Here is a 27824-nt window from a genome sequence, read left to right as displayed (position 1 = left end):
TGTTTCTCGAAATGGTGAAGTCGTTCGCCTGCGGGTCCTCAGCGAGTCGGTGGCGCAGGTCGGGATTCGAACTCGGACACAGGCGGCCCGGCCCGCCACTCCGGGCGTTCTCCCGGGCGCCGCGCGGCGAACCGAGCGCTGGGCCCCGTCGCCGCCGCCGCCGCCGCCGCCGCCCCGCGGCCCCCTGACAGCATCTTCGAGGCGCCTTGTCTCCTTGGGTGATACCCGCACTCCTTTTATAACGCGGACCCCGGGCCCACAAACTGTGCCCGAGGTTACCGCGGAAATGAGCGCCGGCGCCCCAGTACGCTGGCTCTTCCGTCTCCTGACCCAGGGCACTCTCCGCTCCCAACAACCCGCCGGGGGCTTTTTTTTTTTTTTTTTTTAATTTTTTTTTAAGGACGGCGTTTCCCAAATTTCAGTCTCTCGCGTTGCACCTTTCTGTCCGTGTACCATCTGTACTGCTATTTACCAAATGTTAATTTTTTTTCCTTTTAAACCGACTTTTTCTTCCTTCTTAAATGAATTTAAGGTGGAAACGTAAATCACAAGCCGTATAATGGAAAGCCAGTTATTTTTCTAATGCTCATAAACAAAATAAATACCTATCTATTAAAATAAACAGTGCGTCCTTGTTCCTCCTGAAATTATTCTGCGTTCCACGCTTTGGGAAACGCTGCCCTAAGGAGTATGGGGTTAATTGTGGTCCTGGCTTTCGCTCTGTGCACAGAATTTTTCCCGGAGGCATAGCGGGTTCCATGAAATGCCCCAGGATCTTCGGGGATGGTAATTAATATTATAAGGCTTTCTTCGTTGTAAGCCGTTCTCATTGTTGATTTACAATCCGTAGTCCCAGGGAACCGCAGGAACTTCAGCTCAAGTGCACCCGGTGTGCCTCCTCAGTGTTTTTGTAGCGTTGCGGGGTGTGGTAACCACCTGACAGTTTCTGCATAATGACGATGGAGCAGTTTTGGTTTTTGACAACTCCAGATTTAATGTTTGTATGAGTCAGTCTGGGTGTGAAAACTAACTTTCATGTTGCCTTTTTCCAACCAGTAAAGCCCAAGCTCTTTGCATTGTGAGTAATGGGGATCTCTTGGCCGTTTAACATCTATTTCTTCCTATACTCTACTTTCTTTGCCTTTCTTTTAGCTCATCTGTCACTCTCCAGATACTCTTTGAAACCTCTGATACGATCTTTTAACCTAAAACATAGAAACTAGCTTTCCATGTAGAATGTGCTGGAGAAACCATATTTCAAGGCCCAGTGGAAGGAATTTTTCTAGGTGCAGGTTGTTCAATGTCACATGCCAATGAACACGCATTTAAAGAAGGATTTAGGAGCTCCTTTGTACTTGCTAGATCAGATGCTGTCAATTGGTGAATTGTTGAATAAAGCTAATTAGATCTTTCAAAGAAAGGGAGGCATTGACAGATTAACTTATTTCTGTAAACAGTCTGTTCTATTTGTATGGCCTGTTCATAAACTGTTTTTCTGTGTGAGAGAGCAGATTTACTTTAATCCATTGAAAGGAAACTCAGAGAAGTGTGCTTTTAGGCCATTCAGGTGTTGTTTTCTCAACAGTTTAAAAAAAAAAATCCACATTCCTTGGGGTTACTTTGGTAAGAGCAAAATGTAGAACTTACAAATAAGGCTAGGATGATTTTCTTCACATTTCTCAGCATCGGTCCTGTTTAGAAAAGAAATGAGAATTTTTTACTCAAGTCCATTTCAGAACTTCAGCAAATGGAGCTTCAGTCTGCCAGTGCTCAAAAGCTAAGTCCTTTGGTGAAGTTTTAGAGGTGTGATGAAAAAGAGTGCCTTGTGGTTTGAAACTTCATTCTTAATAACTATTGCAAAGCATTCCATCCCTATGGCCTGCAGATGGCAGTGCCTTTGTATGGCTTGTTACTACTGTGAGAAGTATTGGGAATCACTTGTGCTTTTAAGAATGAGAAATCTGGAAGAGATGTATTTAATATTTTATTCCCTTCAACTATCATTGTTTCTTTGTTTTTGACTCCCCACGTAAAGAATGAAATGCAGCTCCTAAACTGTTAATCTTAATGGTAATGATGACGTAGATCCAGCAGTGCATATGATTTACAAAGCAGGTTTACAGTACCAACTCATTTGTTCCCACCAATCTTGTGAGATAGGTGAGGTATTATTATTGAATCTTTTTTGTGTATGAGGAAATAATGGCACAGAGAAGTTAGATTTTTTTTGTCCAAATCACGTATTTATAGAACATATTCAAGATACTACTGAAGATAAAAGATTTTGTGGTCAAGCAAAATTGAGAAATATTGAGATTAAGAAGTGTCCTTATTCCAGAACTTTAATATGCCCAACATATGCACTGTAGATGTCCAAGAAAGGAAGATATTATTGGTGCCTCTTTTCTTGCTATCCTGTATGTATCTTTAGATCCTAGTGTTTTCCCAAATGGACTATTCTTTCTGCCGCACTGTTTGCTCTCTATACCTTGTGGTTTACTAGTGATTATCATGTGTCTTTGAGACAAGTGCTTTTAAAGCTCAGTCAGCTTTTATTGTGCCAAAAGATTTGTCCTGTGAATAGCATACACGTTTCTCTAGACTATTTGGCTTAAGCAGAGTTAAACTATCAAGAAGTTAAAAGGGCAGTGACCAACAGAAAATTACCCTCTATGTTACTTTGGTTAATGAGAAGTGTTAATGAAAGGATCAGGATAAGGCCACTGTCTGCAGCAGCAGCACATTAGAGAAATATGAAGTATACTGACAGCTAAATATATAATACCAGCATGCCTGCTGCTTTTTAAATGGTGGTTTTATTACCACCAGATATGAATATTTATAGGGATGATCATTTTCATTCTTTATCCTATCACTAAAAAAACTAAGATAATAGGTCAACTAGACCAATTACTTTTTTCTTTCTTTTTTTTAATTTAAATCCAATTAAGTAACAGATAGTGTATTATTAGTGTCAGAGGTAGAGTTCGGTGATTCATCAGTTGTATATAACACCCAGTGCTCATTATTAATTACTTTTATGTTAAGAAAATAATTCTCCAAAGAATCAGAACTTTTCCCCTTATTTCATATTCAAAACATTATTGTTGACCTACATAAAGACCAACAACTTTAGGCAAGGATCAGGGCAACTTAAGTTGCATTGGAGAATTTATAAAGCAGAATGTTTTAGAACTTTAGCTGTATAAAATGTCTTGAGTGGTCTCCTGGTTTGGATCGAGAATGCTTGAATTGCTAAAGATTAGGTTGATCCTGCAGTTAGTGAGCAAGCTTTGGAGAACTTTGAATTATGAATAATTTGACTTTAAATGAGTATACTTAATTATGCATTTGGAGATTGAGGTAGTAGTAACATGTATTTACCATGAGAGGATATAAGAAATTTATTTTTAAATCTTATCTTTTGGATATCAAGAATAATCTTAAATTATTCTTGATATCCAAAAGAAAAAGGAAAAATATGCTTTCGTTCAGTACAAAAACTTAGATTATAAACTGAACCTTTCTTTGAAAAATTTATATTAGGACAGTGTCAGAGTCACTAGAACAGTTTGTTGAAAATACATATCAGTATACAGCTCTCTAACGCCTCAACTGACCAGTCTGTTGAGGTGGGGCCTGAGGTATCTGCCTTTCAGAAGCAACCCCTGCAGTTTTTATGCACATTAAAGTTTTAAGAACCCCTGATTTAGGCTTTAGAAAATGAGTTTTCACTGGAAACAGCAGATTCTAGTACTAATCTAGTAATACTTATATCCCAGATTACTAATAGAATTGGCAACTCTGGTTTATGGTTGGGTATACATTTTAAGCAAAACTGTAATTTAACTATAAAATGTTCTTTGGCATTATAGTTTGAACTCGAGAGGTAATAGCAATAGTTAGAATATCTGTAGTTTTCAGTATTTTAATTCCTTCTATTCACATCAATAGGATGCTTTCACCTTCTTGAGAACAAAGGAAGCAGACCTACCAAGATTCCATGGTCGGCTTATTAAATTTAGATTTGACCCACTTTGCTTTTAGTGGTGTAGATATGAAATTATGTGTGTGACCATTTTTCTCTTCTTGCAAAGAGATGCATTTAGATATGAAAACCAAATGCCTCAGAAGAAGCAGGAGTTTTAGCCTCTGCCAGCAAAACAATCTGCAGAATTCAGACAGAACTTTAGTTGGCAGTTTGCCATTCAAAGAAGTGGATATTATGCTATCAAAAAGTGGCAAGTTCAGTGGTTAATATTTTTCTTGCTATTTTATAACTAGCTAATTGGGAAAAGAAGCTTAAGTTCTCAGGATACTTTTTAAACTATCAGATGAAATTAAAGAGTTGTTGGTGCACACTCCTCCTTGGTGGGTGGGGGTGCTGACCTTATAATTGGACATTGTTACTACGTTTATTACAATGGAAACTTGGTTGATGATTCCATTTCCTTTGGAGGTAGCAATGTAGTTATGTTTTCTATATTGTTTTCAAAGGTTATACTTTGACAGATTTTAGCCATTGTCATGACATTTTCTTTGTAACATTATGTTTATGGGTTATTACTCCTTGAATACAGGAGTTAAAGAGGTTTCTAAATGGAGGATCTGAGTATATGTTATGCATAAGCTAAAGGGATAAATAGATAATACAGTTCCCAAATACTTGCCAGGAATCACCTGAGAAGCTTGTTATAATACAGATTCCTAGACTTCATCCTCAGATTCTCAAAGTTTGAGATGGGGTCTGAGAATAACGTTTAACTTCATGGGTGATGCTGATATATCTTCATTAAAGGAATGCGACGTGAAGAATGAAAAAAAATGTGTGTGTGTGTGTGTATATATATATATATATATATAAATGAAGAGAGGGAGCATGGGAAACTAATGGGTATAAAGAGTTTTAGTTTTGCAAGATGAAAAAGTTCTGAAGATCTGTTGTACAACTGTGAATATACTCAGCATACTAAACTGTACATGTGAAAATAGTTCATGTGAAGGGCACCTGGCTGACTCAGTCGGCAAAGCATGCTACTCTTGATCTTGGGATTGTGGGTTCAAGCCCCACACTGGGGCTTACTTTTAAAAAATAATAGTTAATATGATCAATTGTATGTTATATGTTTTTTATCACACTTCTTAAAAAAAAAGTACTAGAAAAAAATAAGGAAGAGTGCTTGGCTGTCAATTTCTTCCTGAACAGTAGGTTAAGCTAATATTGTTAGCAATTAATTACTGACTCTGGCCCTAAGTTTTTTTAATATTCCTTAACTGAAGGTAAAATTGTAACCTTTTAGACATTTTTCTGGTATCTCTTTCCTTGATTGTCAAACCAGTGACCCTTGAAAAACATCAGTATAATAGGCAATATTTTGAATGTCTTAGGTTTATATCCTCCCAACCCCCTTTTCTGGATAATATACATATAGGAAGCTTTCATTAATTTGGCTTTACTGAGACTCTATTATGGTAGCTCAGTTTACACAAGCCCTCTTGCCACCAATTTTTTCCTTTTCAAAGTCAAAGTGTTTTGTGACCTTTCTCTAACTCTGGCTTGCATCTGTAATTCCACTCTCTTTTCTTCCTCCTATCCCCTCTTCCCTACGTTACACTTCCTTTAGTTTTTCTAATTATATTCTTCACACCATTCCTTCATCTTTACATGTGCTGGAATGACTTCTCTCTTGCGGGTAAACTCCTCATCCTTCAGGATTCAGTTTCTTTTTAGGCCATCCCTTACTCCTCCATGTACCTCCTACCCCTTATTTTTTCCAATCTCCTGTCTGCCCTTTTCTTCTCCCCTGCCACATATACAGGCCTTCATTGTCTTTGCTATAAACCAACTTTTGATTATATTATGATTATCCGTGTATATGTCCCGCTCTCCTTTATTAAACAGTGAACTCCTTTAAAGCAGAGACTTTAGTCCTGTTATTTCCATATGTGTAAGGCTTAGTACAGAGTGTGACACATGGTAGGCCTAGAGGCATTTGATGAGCTGATTATAAGCTGTCCTTTCAAGTGTGTTAATTTAGTTCTGTAAGGATCTCTACTTGTACAGTTGAGTTGAAATTTTACCTGTGTTAAATAAACCTGTATATTACATTTTTTATAGCTCAGACTGTTACTAGTTTGGATTAGCTCAATCTTTGTGAATCCTAATTAGTGAGTTTTTTCTCTTAGCTGATGTTCTCCTTGAATCCACATAACCAACACAGGTAGAATATCCATTTCATCAGGTTGACTAACCATCCCTTGCCCCTGTTAGGACTAGAACTCAGATATGCTGATTAGGCAAGTGGTCTTTCCTCGAAAGAAATAAAAAGGGCAGGAAATTAAATGTTGATAGAGAATTTTTGTCTGAAGTGTTGAAGTGAATAGAATATCAGGAGCAAAGCCAGAAACATTGTACAGTTGACCCTTGAACAACCTGGGTTTCAACTGCAGAAGTCCACCTATATGTGTGTTTTTTTTTTACAGTACCATAAATGTGTTTTCTCTTCCTTATGATTTCCATAATATCTTCTTTTCTCTAGCTTACTTTACTATAAGAATACAGTATATAATACAGATATCATAAAAAATTTTGTGTTAATCACCTGTTCGTATTATTAAGGCTCCAGTCCACAGACTATTGTTTTTTGTTTTGTTTTAAAGATTTTATTTATTTACTCATGAGAGACACAGAGAGAGAGAGGCAGACACACAGGCAGAGAGAGAAGGAGGCTCCATGCAGGGAGCCCAACGTGGGACTCGACCCCGGGGCCCCAGGATGACACCCTGGGCGGAAGGCGGTGCTAAACCACTGAGCCATCTGGGCTGCCCAGCATAGGCTATTGTTAAGTTTTTAGGTAGTCAGAAGTTTTTTGGCTGCATGGGGACAGCACTCCTAATCCCTGCATTGTTCAAGGGTGAACTGCAGTTTGAGGTGATAGAAATTGAAGTGGTAATTGAATAAGTAAGTTCTGCCCCGCTGGGTGTCTAAGGCACTTAAACATTGGTGTGACTGGCATAGACTGGTCCTTTTCCAGGTTCTGTCGTTTTTGATCAGGGAGTCTTAGCAAGTGCTAATAATGGAAACCATGTTTTTCCATTCCCTGTTGGGGCAGCATAGCATAATGGTTAAGCACTTTGGTGTCAGACAGACCTGGATTTGAATCCTAGCTCTGAGCCTCCTGGTCATCATGTGACCAAAGAGAAGTCACTTCATTTCTCTAAATATCAAATTTCCTCATTCGCAAAATAGAGAACATAATAGTACTTTAAGAGTTGTAGAAAGGATTGGATGATATAATGCACATGATGCTGTTAGTGCAGGCTCTGGGACAGAATAAGCATTCTGTAAATATAAGTTATTGTTTCTCCCATTCCTGTACATAGGAATAATAATTCAATACAGTTAAAGATAGAATAATTATTTTAATTAGAGAATGAAGGAGATAATCAAATATGAGGGAATGCATAGTTTTTAAAGTAAGCTTAAAGGATTGATTTAGAAACCATAATCAGAGCATTCTCTTATCCTTGACTCATGACAGTATAACTGGTTTCATATCCCTGATGTTAAAATATACCTCAAGATCATCTTCATAAATACAGTTTAAGTGAAAAGTCCAATCCTTTCCCCTCCCAGTTTGAGGAGTTTAATGTGTGATAACCGCTTTCTTGCCAGTATGGTGTTTTAAATGGCTTTATCTTTATCATCACGTATTTCCAATTTAGTAATTACTGATTGTTAGTTGGTTTTCGACTAAGCTTTTGGAGAATTTTATTTCATTCGTAATCACTTATTGAAATTGTATAGGCTTCTGGATTCTTTCAACTGCAAACAGTGGTACTGTCACTAAGTACAGCGATTCATACTGCACTTTGTTTAACATGGTCCTTATGGTTTTCCATTGTGATAACTTGTGATAAAAACTGATTTTAAGGTGAAAAGAGTTTTTAGGATAGTACAATTAAAAAATAGAGCAAAGCAGTTTTTGGTACTATGAATGAAACATGCATTTTTATTTATAGCATTATACAAAAACCGTTGTGTGAACCCTGTCTAGCATATTAGTCTAAAATAGTACATTAGGCATTGTGTCATTCTTTGAAAGTTCTTTGCCCCAATCTTTTGTGACTTAAAACAGCTCTACCGTTTCCTGTGTGACATGTTTTCTAGATTATTTTCTCGTTTGTTCCTTTTATGTAGATTCCTTCAGTTGGTATTTTTCTTATCTAAAAATCCTTACCTGAAAAGTGCTTTTAACTATTTTCAGAAGACTACTTAAAAGATATTCAGGCCAAAGTACCTTGTAGTGATGGTGATTTTTGAATGGCATTCACCTTGCTAATCTACTTAACAAAGTCTAGAGGTACCAACCAGGCTGAAGTGAGAGAGGTGCTAAGAGACTGACTTTGGATCTTAAGGCCATTTGGCAGGAGGAGAAAGAAGCATCACAGTTGCCATTATCCTCTCGTTGATTAAATTCCAGTTGTGGTTCTCTACCAGATGTCCAGAAAGGTGCCCAAATTGACTTTATGTCTTTTTTTTTCCTTTTCCTTTATATTATTTTTATTTCCTTGAGGTAGACTATATGTCTCTAAAAGGATTTAAGAAGGTAAAAATCTGATTCATCTAATTAATACAAAAGCCCCCTTTACCAGTTCCAATATTTACATTTTCAAAGAGAAACTTACTCAAATGAATGTCTAACCTCCCTTCCAGTTGATGGGTCATTATGACAAAAAATTGAGATGGGGCAAGAGGTTTTTTCCCCTTGACTCTTTAAATCTTTATTACACTTTTGTGATCAGCTCCCTGAAGTTATCTGTTCTTTTGGTAGCTTCTCTATTCTTCCTGCATTTCTGAACTCAGAGGTTTTCAAAAGTTCTGTGTGACCATGTGTTAGGATATTTTTGTGTATTAGGATTAATAGTGATGACAGTATTGTTTTCATAACTCTCACTGAAACCCATCCCCCAACCCTCCTCTAACCTGAGCAGTCCTTTTGGGTGGCAGTGAAACTATCAGAAATTTCCAAGTCTCTATTTTCTCCATATCTCACCCAAAATGGAGGTATATAACTCTTAAATAGAGGTGAATAAACAAATACTTGACACTTAAGAAAAAAATTAAGAAAATGGTTTCAGAGTTCTCTTTTTTTACAGAGGAAACATAAGCCACACTATCCAAATATAATTAATTGCTTTAGATTATTTGATGAAAATACATATTAGGAAGCAAATTATAATCAAATGGTTTAAAGATATAATAATTTTGAATTTTAAATAATTTGCCAAAAATTGCAAAAAAATTTCACTAACTTCAAAGTAAAAAAAAAAAAAAAGTACAGTATTTACCTCATTCATTCTAAATAGAACCAGTTTTGCCCCAAAAGTATGTAATTCATGACTACATTGGTCTCCCCAGTCCTATTTGTAGGTGCTCACAGAACTGGATATAATTAAACAGTGTAATAGTCCTTTTCATTTCATATGGGCAAATTATATAACATTAATAGAAACTTGCCAACTAAAATAGTACCATATGTTCTGTACTGTAACCTAAATGTTCAGGTCAAGTCAATGTTTAGAGAAGTTTTCTTTATTCACAAGACCATTTAATAGTATTTGGAATCCTGCTGGGAGATATGGTGCTTATTTAGAAGATATCTTCACACCCCTACCACCCTCAGTGTATTCCAAAGATACTTTAAAAACTATTTAATCAAAGAGATGACATTTTCCTCTGAATCCTAGTCACCCCATATTAGAGAGCAGTACGAAGTGAGTAGACTAGGTTAGTAGGCCCTTCTAAACCTGAACTGATAATCTCTACAATAACACATAAGAGAACTAGGTATTATTCCCTATAAGATTTATCATTATATGATGTGTAATTCAGATATTGCCAAACTTTCAGGGTTGTAAGTGAAAGTTCTACTTGCCATACCAAAGCCATAGTCAGTACTGGCTAAGTCCTATATAGACATTATTTTCTGATCGTTTTAAAATAAAAGGATGATAGCATTGTGTCTACTTAATTGAAAAATATGAGAAGCAACTTGGGGTGAAATATGCTTCTCTTAGATTTATGTTACTTTCAGTTTATCAGAAGTCATTTTTCTAGATTATAATAGAAACTGACTTAAAATGAAACTGAAGATCATTCTCACTTGAATAGAAACTCAAAAGTTGACAACATAGCAGGGTACTGTGATCTCACATCATAGGACTCCCGTTGGAATTTTTTAAATACATAATTACTATTTTAAAGCACTCTAATTATGTGAGTGCTTAATACCATTTAATGTCATTAAATACACTACTAATTGCCTACTATGGAACAAGGGGAACAAAATTATACTGCAGCAGGACACAGTTTCATTTCTTCATTCAACCAAAGATTCAGATTTTTAATACATTTATTACTCTTTAAGGCATAAAAATTGGCCTTTGTTACCTTTGGGCATAGATTGGTACATTTCATTTCCTTAGATATTGCATCAGTTCTTCCTTATATGTGGTGTTTTTATTATTCACTTCAATTTTTTCAAAGCAGATTTGTTTTTCTCAAGCAGACTTTAACTACATAAATTAGCTTTTCTGTAAGTTTGTATGATTCCACTGTTCTCCCTTACATATTAGTAAATGCCACATTTCTCTAATGAAAACTTCTTATGTGGAGTGTTTTACTATCAAACCAAATACCAATTCTTATTCTTAGGTACTTACCTGTGAGGGTTATAGTTGCTAACCTGTAATATACTTCATTAAAAAATTTTTTCCTACATCTCATTCTAGAACATTCTATCCAATGGGATGCAACACCGAGCACATTAAAAGTAGGCCCTGCTTCATGGCATATTGGAAGTTTTAAGACAACAGCCAACTGTTTCTTCTTTATAACATAAAATGGAATTATTTGCCTTTGCTCTTTTTTTTTTTTTTAACTCTGTCTCTCCCACTGTCCTGTACTCACCCACACAAAAAAAATTCTTACAGCTGACACTCCAAAGTCTAGAAGGCAACCTTTTCTACTTTTGGAGGGGGCAGTTGTTAGGTTTGGGACTTGGCAGAGTGTTAAAGCATTGTGTTAGCCAGAAAACTGAGGGATATTCCTTACCAAACCATGACAATGTACTGCCGTAACTTAATAAAAATTGCCCAAGTGACAGTGTGTCTGCTGAATGGATTTTCTTACACCATCTGGTTGTCATTGTAGTTTTTTTGTTGTTGCTTTCATTTGAAATGTGCTGATGATTTTGTTTTTATTCCGTAGCATTGAACAGATGGGTTGATTATTCTTTTCAGATATTAATAAGGCAGCGGAAAGAAGAAATATGAATACGGCTCCATCAAGACCCAGCCCCACACGAAGGTAAAGTACCCTGAAGCAGTGAGTTACCTTGGGAGAGTTGGGCTCTGGGGAGTTAAGCCCAACTTCGTACATCAAGGGTCTTTTCTTCCCCCAACAAATCAGAAACGCTCAAGCAAACAATAAGAACATGAACCTTGTGTGAAGGGCCTTGCTGCTTTTTTTAAACATACATCAGGAGATGCAGAGAAGCTTTGCGTTTTCGGTGACAAACCCAGCAAGTTCAGCCTGCAACATGAGTTGCAGGCGATTGGAAGAGGATAAACCTCTGTCTGTCCCCAGCTCACGTGTCATTGGGAGCCTCCACAGCAGGAGGAGTGCCCCAGGGTCGTTGGTGTGTGCCATGCTGCACTGCAGTGGGCAGCAGAGATTCGACTCTTCATTCCAAATGGCTGCCGGTCCAGATGTTAACCCAGGTTTATGGAAAGTGCTGCTTGAGAGATGGCTGCTGTGCCTGTGCTGCAGATCCCCTGTTTGCTCGCATGCTTGGGTTACCATTTGAGGGGAAATAAAAAGGGCAAAAACACTCCACTCTCAAAAGTCTCCCTTTTTCTTAGCTTTTCTGGAAATAAAAGGCATTTCCTTAACATATACAAAAGAAGTAGTCCTGATGTATACCCTTGAGATACGCATTAAATTGGCCCCTTCTCTCAAAGAAGAGCCTTATTAACGTTACCATTTACACCAAAGATACAGTATCCAAACTAGCTCCCCAACAGTACACAAGTGGATGCAGTGTGTGCACTTTTGTGTGGAATGCAGACAGATATGGTATATTTCATATCTGGTGTCTTTGGTGGCCCAAATGGATACTCAGTATGGATTTTGCTTTTGCCTCTCAGTAAAAATAACAGTTTTCCACAATAAACTACGTATCTAAACTACATACGATGGTAGGCGACATTTCCTACAATGAATGGAACACTGCTCAGTATGATGAATCCTAGTCTGTACTGGTAGCTCCACAGGTCACCTGGAATAATATACCCAACTAACTTACACATAACATACAGCTGTCCTTTGAGACAAAAACATCTATTTTTTTTTCCTCACAGGAGAAAAGGCTGCTCTATGTTTGGTGTATGTTGCCCCCACTTGGATGTAAAGGGTGGGTATTTTGTAAGCTACCAGGAATAGATTAGACATGACTGCTCTGTGAAGTTCAAGCAGACTGTAGCAGCAAGGTAGTGATTTCTGTTGGATTCTTTGAGCACTCTGCCGTGCAGAGGAGTTAAATCTGACACCATAACTACAGCTACACTACAACCACCAAGTGGATGCCCTGGCCATCCATTGGTCTCACTGCAGAAGTGAGCATACACATTGGTATTCTGTTCTCTCTAACAGCATAAGGAATACCTGTAGCTTGCAGGTAAATACTGTGTTGATTGATTTTGTGGGTATGTGTGAGTATCCTGAAGAACTTAAATGAATCCTGCAGAACTTCAGCAGTTCCATATAATGTCTGCTTCCATTATGCTGCACCAAATCATGCTGTAGATCTTGGGAAGTCCCATATTTGTTGCTTCTCATTGCCCCAGTAAACATGGAATACAGGGGGCTACAAGTTTACATCAGATGGTCTGAAATATGGGGCATTCATTGGAAGCTGTGGTTGCCAACTGGCTTGAAAGGAGATCCAGTGTGTATCCAGTTTCCAGTTTCCACACAATGGATGTGTTCCTGAACTAGGTAGCATACCAGAAGGGTGTATGGAATTGGTAACTATAAAGACACTGACTTCAATAGTAAAATCCTCTCCCCTCTTTTGTCCCCATGATGCTTATAATCTCTGGATAATGTCTATGTATTTTTGCAGCAACCCCCCCTCCCCAAAAAATAACAAAAAACAAAGCACATTGCAGAATACAGAGTAGTTCCTGTTTGTGCTCTTGATTTATATCATCTTATTAATAATTCTTAGCTAAATACTGTTAATATTTCTAATTGAATACAGTATTCAACAAACATTGGCAATGTTGAGGAAATAACCATTTCCCCTGCTTGGAATCCAGTATAGCTGTTGCCAGGACATTAAATTAAAAAGATTAATTTCATCCCAGTTTAAAATGCAGCTCTATAATTTCATCTATAATGAAAGAAAAAGCTATATGCTTTTATTCTTTTTTTAAATAGATTCCCCCCCCAAAAAAAAAACATACAATTGGAGGGGATTTTTAAAATGTTCTCCCTACAGATATATAAATATGTCACTTTTATATACCTTTTAAAATATCACCTTCCTCGGAAATAATTTCTAAAATGAGGTTGTTTGGGATGTGGATAGGGCAGTAGCTTCCTGCCTTTTTTTACAATCAATAGGAGGCACAGTTGGGCTAATTTAATTTCCAACAAGAATCACTCTTCCCCTTTGGTGCTATGTCCCTAACTGGGTTCCTCAGCATGTTATTTAACATGATGAAGTGTCATATAGTCATGCTTATTAATCAGGTTCAGGGAAGAAGGATAATCACATTTAGTAAAATCCCTTCTGAGCCTCATCTAAAACCTGAGTAGAGAGTCCCAGTTTTTTACTTTTAAGAATAAAAATTTTAAAACTCTTAAGCCAGACAAATTTGAATATTGTACTCAAAACAGAACACTAACATTTTGTTGTCATCACATTGATCATGTATTGTCTCTTACAGGATACTAATAGGGCAGAAATAAAATGGAATAAGTAGGCAAGATGGATGACTAGCTTGGAAGAATCATTTCTCTAAGGGTGAACACTGGATATCACTCTTTGGGTGGATACTTCCAGTCAGAGCCTTGAAGTAATTCCAGATATACCAGTCTGTTGACAAGAGCCAAACTGCCGCCTTTTGGCAACCCTAATCATTTATGTGTCCCCAGCCGTAGGGAATGCATTGTTCACAGGGGGGAAAAAAGCATATTTGTGGCAAATATTTCCCTTAAGTTGTATTTTTATGTCTTCAGTGTTGCTCCTTTTAATAAAATTGTTTCTAAGTATTCTGGCAAGACCTTTGTAACACCTTGTTTTGCTGGACGTTAACCTTGAGTGTCAAAACACCTAAGTATCTTTGGGAGTTTTCACAGGATTATCACCTCTTCAAATGTCTCTAAGCCACAGTTCTGCTGGCATTGCTCTCTATTCAGTAATGTGCCTCCCTAATGACTCCAGCTGTCAGTGTGTAATTCTGACAATATTGGTCCAGCCAAGCACAAAACTCTGCATCAGGAATCTGCTCTGGATCAAATTTCGGCCGGAATTCTCATTATTTAACCCTTGGACCACTTCACTGGACTCTTGAATAACATTACTTAGTTACCATGTAAGTTGTCTAGCATTGATGCTAGGCACTGGCCCTTACCCTCTTCAAACACTGGACCATGATTCTGGTCGTACCTCAGATGTTCTCAGTTTCTATCTTCAGCTCAACACCCTGGCAATCCAGGTCTTGGAGCATACCCCTACACAGTTGTGGCCTCCAAGTGAGAGTCTGCATTTCCTAAACCTTCCTGTCTGACATTAAAAAAGAGCAAATAGAACCAATTTGTCTACATCAAAAGCTCTGCAGAGAATTTTCCCCACGTGTTAAGGATGTTAAGCTTGGTGCCTCTTTTGGTGAAAGTCATCGGGGATTGGCTCATCAGAAATCCTAGCTATAGACAAATTTCTTATGTGGCTCAAGATGAATTCTATCTGCTCTACAATGCTCATTCCTTTGACAACCAATTGCTCCTTGGGTATGAGACAACACTAGCTCTAGGTGGGCCTCGCAAGTTACGATTCCAGGCTACGATCACCTCTGCACTCAGTTCTCAGCAAGTGCCACCTCTACCAACGGAAAACTTTTCTATTTGTGCTTAAGAAAATCATCAGCATGCTTCCTAGGGAGAAACATGGACACTTAGAAAACTTGGATCTGTGAGGTGTGATATCTCATTGCACCCCATATCCTACCAGCACCTAATGGCAAAATACTGCACAGGTCTATTGTTTCCATTTCTCACAGTAGCATGGAGCCATTGTGGTGGGGGATCAACATCACACAGCAGCCAGCTATTTAGATAATGATATTTGTGGATGGTATCTGACAGAACAGAAGTACCAAGAACTATTGAAGAATTTTTTTTCAGGAGCAAAAAAAGAAAAACCGGCCCGCCCAAAGAAAATATTCCAGTGAACAGAAAGGAGACGCCGACAAAAAGGACAGAGGCCCTCCTCCATGACATTCTGTAGAACCAAGGCCAAAGGACACCATCCTGGGCTTGTGGTTTCAGTCTCTGGAGGAAAAGAAGTTCAAAGTCCATCACAGTCTTCCAAGATGATCATCTGTCATTTCTTACTCTTTAGGTTCTCAAATACCTGGTGCTCTGCATACCTCTTTAGTCCCAGGAAGAAAAGCATTTCTACCAGAAGCATGTCACTTAACCATCTGAGCCATGGCTTTTCCTTTTACCCTTCTTCTCTTACCTCTCAAATGTTTCCAAATGATATGACTGTATTTCTCTCAAGGCAAAGAGCATTTGGCTTTTCTCCCTCAACTGAATAGATGAGAAATTTATAACTACTTTAGTAGTGTTTGTCATCTGCCTTCAGTTTGTGGACCCTGGTGCTGAAATTTATGTAACTGGTTCAGTTTAAAGGTTCAGTTTCTTTTTAGCCTCTAGTGACCTGGTACCTGAGGGTACACTGCATTTGGTGTCCAGTAAAAACCTCTGGTGCCGTGAGATGAGATTGTGAACCTATTCTCCAGAAACTTGCTTTTTATAACCCACTTGTTGTCTAAGGTCAAGCATCTCATTCAGAGGCTTCATCTTTGCGGCACTCTGAATCGTGCACCCTGTACCTCCCTTTTATTAGCTGGTTCTTGTTTTGAGAAAGATGTTGGGGCCAGCAGCAGGAGCGCTTTTGTTCTGGGGAATTCTTTGTTTGGGTCCTAAAGTGACCCCAAAAGGTTTTTTGTTTTTGTCTCTAGAAGAACAGCTTCTGCTATACTGCTCCTCTTTTGGAGAAAGGAGAAAAGCTATGCCTTTTCATATTATTATCTTTTCTGTTCCTACTTCCACCATTCCTTTGGTTCTCTCCCCCATGTGAATATCATCTTTTCTACATTTTACTCAGAAGGCAATTGAGGGGGAATTAGTTTTGTTGCACATGGACTTAGATTCATTGAGGGAAAGGGAGTGCTTGCCTTCCCGCACTAGAAGCATGAACTGAGACTTTGGGAATCTAGGGTTGTGGTCAGCCTCCAGGGATGGACTCTGACAGGTAAGTAAGGTATTTCAGTGGATTCAAAAGAATGAGAGCAGTATGGCATTTTTAATTATCCTAAGGCTGTGAATAATGTGCTGTGACTCCGTGTTCTTATCTATATCCGCACCCCTCATTTCCACCACGAAAGACTTTGTGTGTGGTCTTTGGTCTGTTAGGTTCATGTTATATCTCATCCCTGATTGCCAAGAACACTTGAAATCTGATTCTACTTCTAATGACTACTTCTGACTGCTCCCCAAGTCAGGTTTATCTGCTGATCATTAATCCAAAAATATTTACAGTTATCCCTTCCCATAGGATCCTAAATGTTGTCCCACATTACGTACTAAACTCCCTGGTCTCCCATATGTTTGTTCCCACAAATCAAGAGTACTTATGAGCCTTAAAATATGTACAAGAACTTTTCATAGATCCAAAATTGGCGTTTGAATTATTTTTGCTGTGCCCATGTGGATGAAGTGAAATTGAGGCTTTCGACCAAGCTTGATGGCATCATGATGGCTGCCTAATATATGTAATCATGGCAGATGACAAAAGTATAAATCAAATAATGATGCCTGCTCACAATTTAAACATTTATTGAACTCCATTCTGTTGTCCTAGAGATCCAAAGACTTCAAGAAAGCTTACTCTTTAGTAGAGAAGCCATGTAAACAGATAATTACAGAACTGTGTGATAAGTGCAGTGATAGAAATATGTACAGGAGCAAAATTCATTCAACATAAGTCATGGGGCATCTGCTGCATGCCAGACATTATAAACTTACATAGTGGGTTGATAGTGGAGAGTCAGATTGACAATCCTTGTCCTCGTGGACTCGCAGTCTAGTAGAGCAGACAGCCGTTACACACGTAAATAGATATGTCAAATTGTGACGAATGACAAGTAAAAACAGTGCTATGAGAAAGTGTGGCCGGGATTTAAGGGCAGAAAATAAACTTTTAGACTCTTAGAATCAGGAGTAAGAGACACATACTCTATGCTGAGACTTAGAGAATGTGTACAGATCTGTTCTTGCTGCCCAAGTAGAGGCATCAGGAAAAACCGTGACTAGTTACAGGTGAAAGGCCAGCATGGCTAGATAGTGGTAAACTTGGGACTGGAGGGGATGAGGTTTGAGAAGACAGCCAAGTTTCTTACCAGAGATTTTGGATTTAATTCTCAATACTGTGGGAAACCAGTGAAGGGTTTTTACATATTTGAAAAATCACTTTAGAATAATTTGGAGAAAGATTAGAAAAGGAGCAAGAGCAGAAATGGGGAAATCTTTCACCATGGTAGAAGTCTCTTGGCTATGGTTTTAGAGAGAGAGGTCATTATGGATTGGCCTGCAGCATTGCTAATGGATGTCAAGAAATGTGGACAGAATTGATAATCAGTTTCAGAGAAAGAATGAACAGAACTTGCAAATGTGATTGGAAGAGCGGATGGGGCTTCAGAAAGGATGACATTCAGTTCCCTGACTTGAGCAACTGAGTAGGTGGGTGTGCCATTTACTGAGATGGAAATGACTGGAGGAGGAGCATGTTTGTTGGGAAAGTCCAGGAGTTTAAGGGCAAATTTTATGCAGGTGCTGATCCTTAAATAGGTCAAACAAGAAGACATTGTGAAAAGGTAAATATCAGATAGAGATGAGTAATAGAAATAGTAAGTGCTCTAAGAGTTGAGCAGCAGGAAAAATCAGCAGTTATTAGGGAGATTAGAGATTCTTGGAAGATTTGAGACATGATCTTGCCTGAGAGGAAGGCACAGGAAAAATATTACAAGTTGGAAAACTATATGAATAGAAATCCTGAAGCAGATAGGATCATGTGAGTTAAATCATTAGAACAAAACTGAGAAGGTTGAATCAGGAAATGAGAGAACAATAGTAGGGAAGGGTCCAGATTTGTTAGGGAGGGGTATCTAGAAGTATGATTGTCAAGCTGCAATTGGTAACAGGTGGAGATTGGGATGGTTAATCTGGTATTTATGTGTTGAATGAATTGAAATCTGGAAGATTGGTTTTGGGTTTGGGTTTTTGTTTTTTGGAAACTTGGTATCAAGCATAAAAATAAGGGTTTGGGTTATACTTGTGAATCCAGAGGGAATGAAAAGGAAAAGTGACAAGGATTCTACTGACTAAATGGGGAAAAGAAAGGAAGAATCAGCATTTCAACATTGACTTTCAAGAACATAAGCCTTGGTTAACTAGAAAGATGATTTTCGGCAGAAGTGAAAAATTTGGGAATGGGACTAAGAAGTGGGTTGAATAAGAAGTTTCTTTGTTTTTGTTTTAAAGACTATTCATTTGAGAGAGAGAACACAAGCAGGAAGGGCAGAGGGAGAGGGTGAAGCAGACTCCCCACTGAGCAGGGAGCCTGATGTGGGGCTCAATCCCAGGACTGTGAGATCATGACCTGAGCCTAAGATGCTTAACCTACTGAGCCACCCAGGCACCCCGAATAAGAATTTTAGACATTTTGAGACTGAGTTTCTGGTGGGGTGGGATGTCTTATGAGGAATATTGAATGGGAGTGGCCCAAACATATTTGTGACTTCACAGTTAAAAAAAAAATTAATGAAAAGGAACTGGGTTCTGCATTAAATTCAGATTGAGAGAGACCACTACTCAGTAACTACGTTGTGAAGACAGAAAAGCTGAATGTCTTTATACTTTATTGCGTGTGTCATGTTGTGCTTTTTATCCCCCCTTAATTTGATTATCCTGCTCAATATTTTAAATGACGTTTTCTGTACTTCAGGAACAACTACTTTGATCACTGTTACTTTGTATGAGATTGTGCATTTGCTCCTTTTTTTCTTCATGAGTCTTCATATGTCCCTCCAACTTTCACCCCTTTTAGAATCTCTTTCAAACATGTCTGGTGGGGAAAAGCAGGTTCTAGGGGGAAGATGCTTCCACTTTGAAAACCTGGAGATTGAGATGATAGCATGACATGTGTAAGGAATACTGAATTACTCCCTGATACCTGACAAATACTGTGACCCCTGCCAGAATCTTTGGCTTTGAGTCATACATTATTCTTTTGATGTCCTAATCCTTTGAGATCCTGGAACCTACTAGTCTTTATTTGCTGACCAGTTGGGTGACTGTCTTCAAATTTTAGTCATGTTCTCACTGTTTGGCTGCCGTGTTTTAGAGAAAAATGCTTGGAGAGGGTGGGGGCTTCCTCCAATAAAGAGCTGAAGGGTTGGCTACCTTCAATTTCTTTGTCTTAGCTCCTTCTTGCTACCTCCCACAGAGATCCATATGGTTTTGGAGACGGTCGAGATACACGACGTGATAGATCCCCAATCCGAGGAAGTCCAAGGAGAGAGCCCAGGGATGGCAGAAATGGCCGGGATGCCCGGGATAGCAGAGCCATGCGAGATCCGCGAGACTTGCGGGACCACAGAGATAGCAGAGACATTCGGGATCACAGAGACAGCAGAAGTATGCGGGATGCTCGGGACATGAGGGACCTTAGAGACTTTCGTGATCTAAGAGACTCTAGGGATTTTCGAGATCACCGGGATCCCATGTACGACAGATACAGAGATATGAGAGACTCCCGAGAGCCCATGTACAGGTACATATATAGCCATCTGCTTGGATTTCTGTTGTTTTTTGTTTTTTTTTTTGTAAGTCTTTTTTATGGGTGTTCTGCTGAACTAATTGAAGGCTCTGTGAGGGCAGCGACTTTATCAGCCTTATTTTTCTAATGTCTAGCAAGTGGCAGATGTGCTACTCAATAAATATTTGCTAAATGTGTGAATGTTTGATGAATTATGCTTAGTGAATGAATCTGGATCTCTTCATGTGACCTATGAAAGGCAGCATTGTATAGATGGGAAAAAAGCACAAATCGTTTTCGCAGTGCACAAACACAGGGAAGATACACACGTGGCCAGCAGGTCTGTGAAAAGAGGCTCAACATCATTAGTCAACAGGGAAATGCATTGTCAAAGCCACAGTGAGTTACCACTTCACACCTACTAGGATGACTATAATCATCTATTAAGGAAAGCAACAGCAAATAACAAGCAATAACAAGTATTGACAAGGCGTGGAGAAATAGAACCCTCCATACGTTGCTGGTGGGCATATAAATAGTGTGGCTGCTATGAAGAACAGTTGGTGGGAGATTCCTCAAAAAATCAAATACAGCAGAATTACTCTGACCCATCAATTCCACTCCTAGGTATATATCCAAAAGAGGTACTCAAACAATTACTTGTATGTAAATGTGCATAGCAGCACTCTTCACAGTAGCTGAAGGTGGACAAAACCTGAATGTCCACCAAGAGATGAATTGATATATCCATACAGTGGAATACTGTAAAATGGAAGGTAATTCTGACACCTGCTACAATAAGGATGATCTTGAAAACATAATGCTAAATGAAATAATCCAGACAAAAGAACAAATGTTGTAGGAGTCCACTGACATGAAATATCTAGAGAAAGCAAATTCATAGACAGAAAATAGATTAGCAGTTACAGGGATGGGAAGTGAAGAGTTACTGCTTAATGGGTATAGAGTTTCTGTTCTGAGTGTTCTGCTCAGGGTGATGAGAACTTTGTGTTTCTTTGAAATACTATTTATATATGTATTTTAAACCATAGTTTTAAAAAAACACTTTTAGGTTTTTAGGCAAGAGGGATGGAGAAACATCAAAATTAATATCCATAGTTAATTGTCAGTTACTTTGCATTTACTTTAATCCAGGGACTATTCTGAGAGCTTTTTGTACATCCCGACCCCCCCCACCCCAGTCATTTTGCAATGACTGTTAACACAGTCACAGCCACAGAGCTGATAAGTGGTGAATTTCAGACACAGACCTTGTTTGTCTAATCTATATGCCCTGCCTTACTGTGTCGCTCCCTTACAGGGGACTGGGTGTTGAAGAATTCTGTATCTGAGTTTTACAGCATAGGTGAGTTTTAACTTTGTGAGCATTTCTTCCACTTTTCAGGAGAGAAAGCTCTTATGACCGATACCTGCGAATGGATGACTATTGCAGGAGGAAGGACGATGCTTACTTTGACCGCTACAGAGATAGCTTTGATGGACGAGGCCCTCCAGGCCCAGAAAGTCAATCTCGTGCAAAAGGTAAAGCAGCAGTTTATTTCTGTTACTGGTAGAACACTTGATAAATGAAACAGGAAATGAATAACCAACTGGAAAGGGACTAATGACTTGGTGGAGCATTCCATGAAAAAGAAATACAAATAGCCTGCTATAGTGTGTAGGGATCATTCAGCTTAAAAGTAAATCATCAAAATGCAAACTATTTTTAGAAAGTCCTGAAGAATAATTTAGAGAGAATGTGTATGTTATGATCTTGGCCTACAAATAGTTCAGGATTCACAATAAGGCCTATAACTTATTTTTTTTTTTTTTTTAAATAATGCTGTTTTGGGGTTTTTTTTTTTAAGATTTTATTTATTTATTCATACAAGACACAGAGAGGCAGAGACATGGGCAGAGGGAGAAGCAGACTCCCTCTGGGGAGCCCGATGGGGGATTCAATTCCAGCACCCTGGGATCATGACCTGAGCCAAAGGCAGATGCTCAACCACTGACCCACCCAGGTGCCCTGTAACTTTTTTTTTTTTTTTTTTTAATTTTTATTTATTTATCATAGTCACAGAGAGAGAGAGAGGCAGAGACACAGACAGAGGGAGAAGCAGGCTCCATGCACTGGGAGCCCGATGTGGGATTCGATCCTGGGTCTCCAGGATCGCGCCCTGGGCCAAAGGCAGGCGCCAAACCGCTGCGCCACCCAGGGATCCCCCTGTAACTTATTTTTATAGAAAGGAACAGTCCATATTTCAGTTTTCCTTGTTGGTTTCTTACAGAGCGTTTGAAACGTGAGGAACGACGTAGAGAAGAACTTTATCGTCAATATTTTGAGGAAATCCAGAGACGTTTTGATGCTGAGAGGCCTGTTGATTGTTCTGTGATTGTGGTCAACAAGCAGACTAAGTAAGAATCCTTTGGCTATTTCTCCTGCGTAAGGAGAAAGGTTAGAAGAGAAATTAAAACTTCCTTTGGCAGTTGTACCCACTGAATTTGGGCTGTGTATTCTAGCATTGCTCTCCTGTGTTCACCCAGAGTTATGTCATTTATAGCTTAACAGAAAACCCATTACAAACTGGCTCTGGCCCCAAAGCGAAATTTTAGTTTGCTTGACTGGGAGCTTCAGATATGGCCACATCCAGGGTCTCAAACCATGTCATCAAGACTTGGTCTCTGAGTCACCTTCATTCTCGGACAAGCTTTCTACCTTAAAAGACAGAAGGGCACTGATCCTAGACATTTATCTTAGCAGAAGCTTCTCTTTCCCAGTGCTTCCACCTAAAGGCCTGGAACTGTTTCTCACTGGACTGACCTAGTTCACTCTCCCATCCTTGAACCAGCAGTGCTGGGATGCCTTGATTGGCCAGGGCTAGGTCATGTACCCATTCCTAGAGCTAAAGGTGCAGTTGGGCCTATGGAATCATGTGGACAGGGTAGGAGAAGGGTGCTTTCCCAAAGGAATATTGAAGAGAGAATATATGTTGGTCATGCAAAGCAATAGATGCTCCCTTGATGGAAAAACCCGAATCCCCAGTGCTTTGGGAGGCACATGTCTCTGCATTTGTCAGCCAAGCCTTCTTTGTGTAGTGCCATGATCTTGCAGAACTGTTAGGAGACCCTTCTAGCCAGTCCAGAGTTTACAGTACCTCTCTGCACACCTCTTTTTCACATTATTTCCTAAAGAGACTGAGCGGAGAGGCAGAAGGAAGCATAGCAACTTGCAGCTTGGCACTAGCTATCTTCCCTTTCCCCAGGTGGTTAGTAAATAACTTCATGTGTTTTCTAGCAGTTTGGGGTTAAAGAGCTAATTTCAAGGCAGAGACTAGGGAAATAGGTGTTGGGACACCAAGCGGCAGGAAGAACCTCCAGGCTCTGGGCTGCCTTGTCAGAGATAGATACCGCTTTAACTGTAGATGGCTTTTTTTTGTTCTCGACACATGATAATAGCTGTCATTTTCTGAGCACCTACTCTTCTACCCCTTTGCTGGTGCTTTACTTAAATTATTTTTAATCTTTACACTCCTCCCGTCACATATATATTCATTCAGCTCATTTCCCATATGTATGACGAATCTAGGTACTGGGGCTGTGATGGTAAGCATGCACAGGGCCCCTTCCTGTTGTGGAGCTTACACCCTCGTCAGGCAGATGACAAAAATGGATGTATTGGTGATGAGCCCTCAGAGAAGAAATACATCAAGGATCTAATTTAGATTGGAGAGAAGGTCAAGGGAATGACAGGAACTGAGCCATATTGTTCTGGTTTTATTGGTAAAGAAACAGTTTCATAAGAGGTTAAAGGATTTGCTTAAATCTTCACACGTAAACAATAAGGCTGGGATCCAGACTTCTCTTTCTAGCATTAAAGCCCATGTCTTTTTCCATTATATTATGCAGCCACCCCAAAGACAGATACATGTTACAAGTCTTAGGCAGGAGGATGGTGTTTAAGGAAGGACCACTGGACTACAGGACCAAGAGAAGGACCTGGGTACTAAGTACTGTGCTGTTGGCAACTTGTGTGTGACCTTTCTTAGCTAGTCATAACCACTCTGGACTAGTGTAAAAGAAGGAATTGGTCTAGATTCTTGGATCCTGAAGTGGACACTAGGGAGACACTGGATATGCTAAGATTTGAACTCGTGATAGGAGCACACTCCTGGCTGAGGTGCAGCAGTGTACAGATTGGGAGCTGGTCAGGGAGTGCTCACCTGGATCCTATTTGTTTCTACAGAGATTATGCTGAATCTGTGGGGCGAAAGGTACGAGACCTAGGCATGGTAGTGGACTTGATCTTCCTCAACACAGAGGTGTCACTGTCACAAGCCTTGGAGGATGTTAGCAGGGGTGGGTCTCCTTTTGCTATTGTCATCACCCAGCAACACCAGATTCACCGCTCCTGCACAGTCAACATCATGTTTGGAACCCCACAAGGTATGGAGGCCCAAGTATATCAGAATTCCAGAGGTAGTCACTAGTCCATTAATTCTTTCATACCTTACTCAGAAGAAGCAGGTTTGGGCAAATAACTTGCAGGTCACTCAAATATGGTAGGGCGCTTTTAGAAGCATACTGGAGAAGCCTGCATGGTCATTTCTTGAGTCTGATATTCTTTCAGTGGAGACAGTTCTGGGCCTACTGTATAGAACACCGTATATTTAGCCCATAGGTATAGACAGTAGGATACTGGCAAATGTTTAACAACTAGTTCTGGGGAGGGATCAGGAAGCAGTGTGGTTTACAGCATTGGCTAATCTCTGTGGTGTAAATGCTCCCACTTTGTCCTGTTTCAAGCTACCAACATGAAGTCACTTGAGAAGAGATGCGCACCCTGGCGCACACTGCACTGAGCGCAAGAGAATCCTTGATTTCACCAGACTTCGTGATAAGGGACAGAGAATACAACAGGCGATGAGGATACTGTGTACAAGTGTATTAGAGGAGTTGAAGGGGCAGAAGGGCAAGGAGGAGGCCCAGGAAGCCCTTGAAGCCCTTCCCTGAAGTCGCTTTTAGTAGTAGTAGTAGTAGTCCCAACTCAGAATGTTGGGACTCAGACAACTGATGCCCTGGTCATTGCTCCTCCAGGGCAGACTTTTACCTTTTCCCACCACACTCGGAACCTCTTTACCTGATGGGTTGCACCCATAACCATAAAATACGTAAGGTTCTCCACTAGGTCATTTGGTCATTTGTCTCTCGAGTAGTTCTCAAGATGTGTGAGGACATTTATGTAAAGTTCTGAGGCTTCTTACCACCCTGTAAGTCATGTTGCCCCCAGCTGAGGAGAGGAGGTTATTTAGGGTCACATTTGATCTTAATCCATGACCTTTGAACTGATGAATTCAAAAACAGTAGGCTGGCTCTGTGCTGAGCATCTCAGTGGAGAGCAGGCTTTACAGAAGGCCTTTTTTGGCACCCTGCGGCCTGCCTCCCATGGTTATTCCCTATGTGGTCTTTTTGAATCTCTGGGAGATGGTCGTGTTTCTTTGATTTTTGCTACAAGTCTGTGATCTAGGAATTCCCCCAAAGAACCAGCTCTGTGAAAGGTGTGTGTTCCCCACCAAAGAAATCTATTCACTTATCTTCCCAGCCTTCATCTCCTTCCTCTCTGCTCCCTATCCCACAGCTTTTTGTCACCAAAATGGTTTTCTTGCTGGTTTGAGGTTAGGAAAGGCCCGGTAGAATCCAGCAGGTAGGCACTCAGGTGTGTCAGGGGATAAAGTAAGTCCTGTCATTCTCTCCTGCAGAGCATCGCAACATGCCACAGGCAGATGCCATGGTGCTAGTGGCCAGAAATTATGAGCGCTACAAGAACGAGTGTCGAGAGAAGGAACGTGAGGAGATTGCCAGACAGGCAGCCAAGATGGCCGATGAGGCCATCCTGCAGGAAAGGGAGCGCGGGGGCCCCGATGAAGGAGTGCGTGGGGGGCACCCTCCAGCCATCCAAAGCCTCATCAACCTACTAGCAGACAACAGGTACCTCACTGCTGAGGAGACTGACAAGATCATCAACTACCTGCGAGAGCGGAAGGAGCGCCTTATGAGGAGCAGCACCGACTCTCTGCCTGGTGAGCTACGTGGCAGGGCCGAGGTGAAGTTCTGACTCTGCATTTCTCTAACCCCCAGGCTCTGTTGGGAGGGTGGCAGGCCCAGGCTCTTTGGGGTGGGTAAGGGGAATGAGCTCATGCCCTGGGTTCTCCCATGGGCTGTCCTTGCTGATATAATGGTAACTTAAGATCTGGGAAGTGAATTTCATTCCCTGTAGTTAATGTGGTGTTGGGTGGGCTAGGATTGCTGGCCACCTGGTAACTGAGATGGATGCCCTTTTTTTCCTTAAGTAGTCCTCTGGGGCAATTAAGCTGTTTTCTGGGGACAGCACATACCATGAAGTAGCCCCTTTGGGAAGTTGATGTTATAGTCTGTGTATCATGTGATTGATGTGATCAGTAATTGTTGTTCTTCCCTGGCTGCTAAGCCTCCTGCCCACGGAGGGTATTTCAACCCGATACCTCCTCCTTCTGTCTTTTAGGCCCGATTTCCCGCCAACCACTCGGGGCGACCTCGGGTGCCTCGCTGAAGACACAGCCAAGCTCCCAACCGCTCCAGAGCGGCCAAGTGCTCCCCTCTGCTACACCCACTCCAGCTGCACCCCCCACCTCCCAGCAAGAGCTTCAGGCCAAAATCCTCAGCCTCTTCAATAGTGGCACGGTTGTGGCCAATAGCAGCTCTGCATCTCCCTCAGTCGTTGCCGGAAACACCCAGAACCAGAATTTTTCCACAGCAGTGAACAGCCAGCCTCAGCAAAGATCACAGGCCTCTGGCAATCAGCCTCCAAACATTTTGGGACAGGCGGGATCTGCTCGGAACATGGGCCCCAGGCCTGGGGCTCCTTCCCAAGGGCTCTTTGGCCAGCCTTCCAGTCGCCTGGCACCTGCCAGCAACATGGCTAGCCAGAGGTCTGTGTCTTCCACAGGTATCAACTTTGACAATCCAAGTGTACAGAAGGCTCTGGACACCCTGATCCAGAGTGGCCCTGCTCTCTCCCACCTGGTTAACCAAACCACAGCACAGGTGGGGCGGCCCCAGGCCCCAATGGGATCTTACCAGAGGCATTACTGAGGCTAATCTCTCAACTACCCCCAGTCCCCTCATCCCCTGGCCTCCCACCTACTTCGTTCAAATAGTTATTTGGAGGATGTTCTCTGCGCCTCTCCAGGTCTACATCGAATGTTTCTACCACCTGCTCTCTTCTGCCTGAGGCTGTGTTGCTTATTCCTTCCAGAGTCAGAGTTTATACTGCATTTGGGGGTGTATCTTTTTTTGTTGTTTTTGTTTTTTGTTTTGTAGAAAATAAATATCTCTGGGGTCACTTGGGCAGTATAGGTGTCTCAGTTTATATGTCATGGGTTACTCTGGTCTCCGTCTGCTGGATATGGAGGTTGGGGGACAGGAGGAAGCCAAGCACGATCGGCTGAGTTTAGAATGGCATTTCATGCCAGTCGCCACCGCCTTTATTAATTTTGAATTTACCAAGGTTTTCTAGCTTCGCGCAGGCCGACCAGAGCTCAAGCCCCTATTCTGTAACTCCTGCCTGGGGTTGCAGAGGGCTTGGTCTGGGCTTGGTCTTGGCTAGGCCAGCAG

General features: G+C 40.6%; 1 protein-coding gene across 3 annotated transcripts in view; it reads left to right on the top strand.

The window, feature by feature from the left end:
• NCOA5 (nuclear receptor coactivator 5) overlaps nt 1-27563 on the top strand; it is a 28058-nt gene extending 495 nt beyond the window's left edge. The window contains exons 2-8 of one of the 3 annotated variants that reach the window (XM_077873415.1): nt 11305-11371; nt 19860-20186; nt 21577-21713; nt 22463-22589; nt 24418-24617; nt 25931-26251; nt 26713-27563. In XM_077873415.1, coding sequence (XP_077729541.1) covers nt 11334-11371; nt 19860-20186; nt 21577-21713; nt 22463-22589; nt 24418-24617; nt 25931-26251; nt 26713-27302 — 1740 coding nt within the window. In that variant the 5' untranslated portion in view covers nt 11305-11333 and the 3' untranslated portion in view covers nt 27303-27563. Of the gene's footprint in view, nt 1-11304; nt 11372-19859; nt 20187-21576; nt 21714-22462; nt 22590-24417; nt 24618-25930; nt 26275-26712 lie in introns of all 3 variants that reach the window. The other 2 variants (XM_077873417.1, XM_077873416.1) reach the window with 2 other exon arrangements.
• The last annotated feature ends 261 nt before the right edge of the window (nt 27564-27824 follow it).

The sequence above is a fragment of the Canis aureus genome, chromosome 26, assembly GCF_053574225.1.
Source record: "Canis aureus isolate CA01 chromosome 26, VMU_Caureus_v.1.0, whole genome shotgun sequence".
Taxonomy (NCBI): Eukaryota; Metazoa; Chordata; class Mammalia; order Carnivora; family Canidae; genus Canis; species Canis aureus.
Note: the sequence above shows the minus strand (reverse complement) of the source record. Positions and strands in the feature narration are given on the sequence as shown.